Raw genomic sequence first — 7,262 nt, forward strand, 5'->3', positions numbered from 1 at the left:
ATGTGGATACCACATGTGTGGGACTTTTTGGGAGCCTAGCCGGGTACGGGGCTCCGAAAACTAATAACCGCCTTCAGGCTTTCTAAGGGCGTAAATTTTTGATTTCACTCTTCACTGCCTATCACAGTTTCGGAGGCCATGGAATTCCCAGGTGGCACAAACCCCCCAAATGATCCCATTTTGGAAAGTAGACACCCCATGCTGAGAGGCATGGTGAGTATTTTGCAGCTCTCATTTGTTTTTGAAAATGAAGAAAGACAAAAAAAAATACATTTTTTTTTCTTTTTTTCAATTTTCAAAACTTTGTGACAAAAAGTGAGGTCTGCAAAATACTCACTATACCTCTCAGCAAATAGCTTGGGGTGTCTACTTTCCAAAATAGGGTCATTTGGGGGGGGTTGCCACCTGGGCATTCCATGGCCTCCGAAACTGTGATAGGCAGTGAAGAGTGAAATAAAAAATTCACGCCCTTAGAAAGCCTGAAGGCGGTGCTTGGTTTTCGGGGTCCCGTACGCGGCTAGGCTCCAAAAAAGTCTCACACATGTGGTATCCCCGTGCTCAGGAGAAGCAACAGAATGTATTTTGGGGTGTAATTTCACATATTCCCATGGCATGTTTGAGCAATATATCATTTAGTGACAACTTTGTGCAAAAAAAAAAATTGTCTTTTACCCGCAACTTGTGTCACAATATAAAATATTCCATGGATTCGACATGCCTCTCAGCAAATAGCTTGGGGTGTCTACTTTCCAAAATGGGGTCATTTGGGGGGGGGTTTGAACTGTCCTGGCATTTTATGCACAACATTTAGAAGCTTATGTCACACACCACCCACTCTTCTAACCACTTGAAGACAAAGTCCTTTCTGACACTTTTTGTTTACATGAAAAAAAATATTTTTTTTTTTGCAAGAAAATTACTTTTTACACAGTATTTGCGCAGCAATTTTTCAAACGCATTTTTTTGGGAAAAACACACTTTTTAAAATTTTAATGCACTAAAACACACTATATTGCCCAAATGTTTGATGAAATAAAAAAGATGATCTTAGGCCGAGTACATGGATACCAAACATGACATGCTTTAAAATTGCACACAAACGTGCAGTGGCGACAAACTAAATACATTTTTAAAAGCCTTTAAAAGCCTTTACAGGTTACCACTTTAGATTTACAGAGGAGGTCTACTGCTAAAATTACTGCCCTCGATCTGACCTTCACGGTGATACCTCACATGCATGGTGCAATTGCTGTTTACATTTGGCGCCAGACCGACACTTGCATTTGCCTTTGCGCGAGAGCAGGGGGGACAGGGGTGCTTTTTTTTATTATTATTATTTTTTTGCTTTTTTATCTTGTTTTTAAACTGTTCCTTTCATTTTTTTTTATCATTTTTATTTTTATCTCAGGGAATGTAAATATCCCCTATGATAGCAATAGGTAGTGACAGGTACTCTTTTTTGAAAAAAATTGGGGACTATTAGACCCTAGAACTCTCCATTGCCCTCAAAGCATCTGACCAAACCAAGATCAGTGTGATAAAATGCCTTCCCAATTTTCCAATGGTGCTGTTTACATCCAGCGAAATCTAAGTCATGAAATGCTCGTAGCTTCCAGTTTCTTAGGCATAGAGATGTTTGGAGCCACTCTGGTCTCTGATCAGCTCTATGGTCAGCTGGCTGACCGGCTGCATTCTCAGGTTCCCTGTTGGGACAGGAGAGCCAGAGAAAAACATGGAAGACGGTGGGGGGGCATTCCCTCCCACAGCTTGTAAAAGCAGTCTAGAGGCTAATTAGCCGCTAGTATTGCTTTTACACAAAAGCCGACTGCTGGCTGATAAGAATGATACTAAGATGATACCTAAACCTGCAGGCATCATTCTGGTAGAACCACTCAAAGACCAGCAACATACCAGTACATTGCTGTTCCTTGTTGGGCATATATTGTAAACTTTTTTTTCATGCAGCCTGTGGGCTGAACGAAAAAAAGAGATTTATCGGTGGGTATGCCCACCATTAGAATACCTCCCTTCATCCACCCACTTCTAATGATGGGCATACATGCACCTTTTATATATGCCGAAGCAGGGGGGCATCCTCCCGTAAAAGGTAGGAGCAAATCGCTCCTCCGCCCCTGCTGCCCCCATGCTTCGGCATATATCACCTTTAACTTTTGTAACTGTAACCGGTTCCAGGTTCGGGTCTCTCAAAATGCGATGGCATCTTGGGAGACCCTGTGAAAGTGTGCCTAGTCTGTGCAATGCTGTACCCTACGCTAATACTCAACTAGTGTATGGTAGCATTCAAAACATTCACCAATGCAAAGACCAGGATGGTCAGGACAGGAGGGACAATAATAGCGGGTGTCACGTCTATATCCACGCTTGCTGCAGACACGACATCTTTTTTGGGGGGTTTGTTGGGTAGAGATACTCAGGAGGACATAAAGAAAATGCCTCTCATGCAGCCGACTGCATTTGGGTGGGGATGTGAATGGGGGAAGTACGGGTGCTGCAGAAGTGGTAGGTTTCCAATTAGGATTGGCGAATGCAGCAGGAAGGGCACTATGGGCCTGTATGCTGCGTGTGTGGGTGTTAGCGGTACTGGGGCGAACCTGACGCTGCCTGGGGTGACGCAGACCCTAAAACCTAAGTTATATCACCGCGGGGTGATTAGGGGGCTAAACCTTTATTCGGTAATAAACGACGGGTGCCCTGACACTATAAAAAATAAACTAACTAACCAGCGTCACCCGTAACAGTTATACAGTGATCACTGGTGAAAGGGTTAACTAGGGGGCAATCAAGGGGTTAAAACATTTATTAGGTAGTATATGGGGGTCCCTGATGCTATAAAACGCTGATGGAGGACCTAAATATTTACCTCCCTAGCTAGCATCACCAGTGACACTAATATAGTGATCAGAAAAACGATTGCTTAGTGACACTGGTGACGGGGGGTGATCAAGGGGTTAAAACTTTATTAGGGGGTTAGGGGGGTACCCTAGACCTAAAGGGGGCTACCACTAACTGCCCTACCACACTAACTGTCACAAACTGACACCAATGCAGTAATCAGAAAAAAAAACTGCTTGGTGCCAGTGTGACGGGGGGGTGATTGGGGGGTGATCAGGGGGGGATCGGGGGGTAAAGGGGGGTGTACCGTATGCCTGGCGTGTTCTACTGTGTGTGTGTAGTGTTTGTGCACTCACTCAGATGTCTTCTCTCCTCGGAGCCAGAACGGAAAATATCGAGCCAAGGAGCAATGACATCACTTCCTCTGCCTCTGTTTACTATACAGAGGCAGAAGAAGATTGTCATTGGCTGGGAGTGATCGCGAGGGGGGGGCACAAATGGATGGCCTCCCCCTCATGTCTGATCACTCCCAGACAGAAGCTGACCGCCTCGGGCACCGCCCACGGGAGGCAGATCACAACAGGTACGTGATTCTGCCTGCCCGTGCCATTCTGCCGACGTATATCGTCGTGAGGTGGTCGGCAACTGGTTAACTACCACACCTTACTTCCACTCTTCCTTCCATACCTTACTTTTTCTCTTCCTTCCATACGTTACTTCCTCTCTTCCTTCCATACCTTACTTCCTTTCTTCCTTCCATACCTTACTTTTTCTCTTCCTTCCATACCTTAATTCCTCTCTTCCTTCCATACTTTACTTCCTCTCTTCCTTCCATACTATACTTCCTTTCTTCCTTCCATACCTTACTTCCTCCCTACCTTTTAGTTCAAACTGAACTCAAATCATTCACATCAAATAGACACAGATGATTTGTAAGATTGTAATTTTCTATCTTCAGCTTATGGATCAGAGAAATGTGACCAGAATTACTCAAATCCACCTCTTAGGATTTCAGATTCCTTTAAGTATTACATTTTTGGTGTTTTTTCTTTTTCTTACGATGTATTGTGTGACAATATGTGGAAACCTCCTGATCATCACATTGGTGTCTTACAGCAAATCTCTCCATTCTCCCATGTACTTCTTCCTTTCCCAGCTGTCTATATGTGATATTTTACTGTCAACTGATATTCTTCCTAATATGATCAGAGCTGTTTTGGTAAAAAAGACTATCATGTCATTTTCTGATTGTCTTATTCAGTTTTATTTCTGTGTTATCACAGAATCTTCAGAGTCTCTTCTTCTGACAGTGATGAGTTGGGACAGATATTTGGCCATCTGTGAACCATTGCATTATTCTTTGAAAATGAACTACCAGGTTTGCTGTATACTGGTCATCTTATGCTGGATTTTAGGGATTTTTTTACTATTGACTTATACTTTAACAATATCAAAATTACAATTCTGTGGTCCAAATATCATTGATCACTTTTTCTGTGACTTTGATCCAATCATGCAGCTCTCCTGCTCTGACACCACTATTGTTCGTTTGGAAGTGACAGTCTTGGGTTTTATTTTTGTTGTTTTCCCATTCTTCACCATCTTTGTGTCATATTTTTATATTATTGCCACCATTTTGAAAATCCCATCTAGTACTGGCAGACAGAAAGTTTTCTCAACATGCAGCTCCCACCTGACTGTTGTGTCCATCTATTATGGTACCCTAGCTTGTGTTTACTTGGCACCTAATAGGGGGCAGACACAGACCCTAAATAAGCTCTTAGCATTACTGTATACTGTTGTTACCCCAATGGTAAATCCAATTATATACAGCCTGAGGAACAAAGATCTGAAAAAAGCTATTAGAAAATTTATAAATAACGTTTTGAATATTCATTTCAATAAATATTAAAATAATAACGGTTTAAAATTTGCCTCCAAGAGGATCCCCAGATTCATTTAATGTAAGGGTAAACATTAAATGTTCACCACTTTCAGTGGCCATAATAACACACAACGTGTGTTGGTAAATATGACTAGACATAGGTCTATAAGACTAAAAGACAGAATCCCATCTAAGTGCATGCTTATGATTCCCGTAGCACTCACTCTCAATAAAGGGAAGGCTCACCTTGAATCAATGCCAGGTTTAAAATCATGGCTGCACATGCTAAATGATCTAAAGGAAGCAATTTTTCTCAAACATTTTCCATTCCAGATATCAATATGTAAAGCATTAAAATTATTTTATTGTTCACAATTTTGGATCCCTCTCTACTCCCTCTTCAGGAGTGCAATGTCAGACTAACAAAATGGTTTAAATTATATCAAAATGATAACCTACCCAACAGTAGACTCAACTCCAACTAACCCCTTCCAGGGACCTGAACCACCTTCTTCCTTTGCTAACAACTGATATTAACATTTGCCTGATTGTAGATATAACTTTGAGGTTCAGAAATGATCTGTATTAATCATGTTCAAGAACCAACAAACGTTTTATTTATTAAACAACATGGCAAAAAGCTAGTAAAACACTACAAAAAAAAAGTGCAACACGTTTTGCACATCAGTGCTTACTCATAAGGCCAAACCTATTTCTTCCACATTTTTTCTTTAAAAAAAGTCTATATATGATTATTCCAATTAAGTGTTCAGTGGAAAATTATTGGCAAATATATTAGCTAGTAAGACAAGGTTAAAATGTAGCATTAGATCAAAATGGTTGAGCAGCTTGCCAAGATTAATCAGTGGGAAGATTGTGAGGGGAGACTAGGGATGAGCTGAACACCCCCCTGTTCGGTTCGCACTAGAACAATGCGAACAGGCAAAAAATTTGTTTGAACACGCGATCACCGTTAAAATCTAAGGGACTCAAACATGAATAATCAAAAGTGCTAATTTTAAAGGCTTATATGCAAGTTATTATCATAAAAAGTGTTTGGGGACCTGGTTCCTGCCCCAGGGGACATGGATCAATGCAAAAAAAGGTTTTAAAAATGGCCGTTTTTTTGGGAGCAGTGATTTTAATAATGCTTAAAGTGAAACAATAAAAGTGTAATATTCCTTTAAATTTCGTACCTGGGGGTGTCTATAGTATGCCTGTAAATGGGCGCATGTTTCCCGTGTTTAGAACAGTCTGACAGCAAAATGACATTTCAAAGGAAAAAAAGTCATTCAAAACTACTTGCGGCTAATAATGAATTGTCGGTCCAACAATACATATAAAAGTTCATTGATAAAAACGGCATGGGATTTCCCCACAGGGGAACCCCGAACCAAAATGTAAAAAAAAATGGCGTGGGGGTCCCCCTAAATTCCATACCAGGCCCTTTAGGTCTGGTATGGATTTTAAGGGGAACCCTGCGCCAAAATTTTTTAAAAAATGGCGTGGGGTCCCCCCAAAAATCCATACCACACCCTTATCCAAGCACACAACCTGGCAGGCCGCAGGAAAAGAGGGGGGATGAGAGAGCGCCCCCCCTCCTGAACCATACCAGGCCACATGCCCTCAACTTTGGGAGGGTGCTGTGGGGTCCCCCCAAAGCACCCTGTCCCCATGTTGATGGGGACAAGGGCCTCATTCCCACAACCCTTGCCCGGTGGTTGTGGGGGTCTGCGGGCGGGGGGGCTTATCAGAATCTGGAAGCCCTTTTAACAAGGGGACCCCCAGATCCCGCCCCCCTGCGTGAAATTTCACAAAAAAAGTGTCAAAAATGTTAAAAATGTTAAAGTCTTCTTCTTTCCATCTTCTTTCTTCTATCTTCTTTCTTCTATCTTCCTTCAATTTCTTCCTCCATCTCCTTCTTCCTCTGGTTCTTCCTCCGATCCTCTGCTTCTTGCTCCGGTGTTCTAGTCCGGCATCTTCCTCCTTCCTCTTCTTCCCTTCTTCATTCTTATCATGGTGGATGCGGAGCGGCCCGAGAAGAAGAAGGGAGGAAGACGCTGTGGAGGAAGATGCCGAACGAGAACACCGGAGCAAGAAGCAGAGGATCGGAGGAAGAAACCGAAGGAAGATAGAAGAAAGAAGATGGAAAGAAGAAGACTTTAAATAATGGAATTGTCAAAAACTGTCTCTTGTCATTTTTAGCATTTTGACACTTTTTTTGTGAAATGGTAGGCCCTTACCATTTCACACAGGGGGGGCGGGATCTGGGGGTCCCCTTGTTAAAGGGGGCTTCCAGATTCCGATAAGCCCCCACCCACCCGCAGACCCCCACAACCACCGGGCAAGGGTTGTGAGGCCCTTGTCCCCATCAACATGGGGACAATGTGCTTTGAGGGGGACTACAAAGCACCCTCCCAATGTTGAGGGCATGTGGCCTGGTACGGTTCAGGAGGAGGGGCGCTCTCTCTTTTCCTGCGGCCTGCCAATTTGCGTGCTCGGATAAGGGTCTGGTATGGATATC

The 7,262-nt window shown here is 42.8% G+C and overlaps 1 protein-coding gene across 1 annotated transcript; it reads left to right on the top strand.

Annotated features, from left to right (window-relative positions):
• Positions 1 to 3,814: 3,814 nt before the first annotated feature.
• On the top strand, positions 3,815 to 4,765 carry LOC141134211 (olfactory receptor 1468-like). Its single transcript, XM_073623793.1, has one exon. The coding sequence runs from the start codon at positions 3,815 to 3,817 to the stop codon at positions 4,763 to 4,765; it is 951 nt and encodes a 316-aa protein (XP_073479894.1).
• The last annotated feature ends 2,497 nt before the right edge of the window (positions 4,766 to 7,262 follow it).

The sequence above is a fragment of the Aquarana catesbeiana genome, linkage group LG03 (genome assembly GCF_042186555.1).
Source record: "Aquarana catesbeiana isolate 2022-GZ linkage group LG03, ASM4218655v1, whole genome shotgun sequence".
In the NCBI taxonomy this organism is placed as follows: domain Eukaryota; kingdom Metazoa; phylum Chordata; class Amphibia; order Anura; family Ranidae; genus Aquarana; species Aquarana catesbeiana.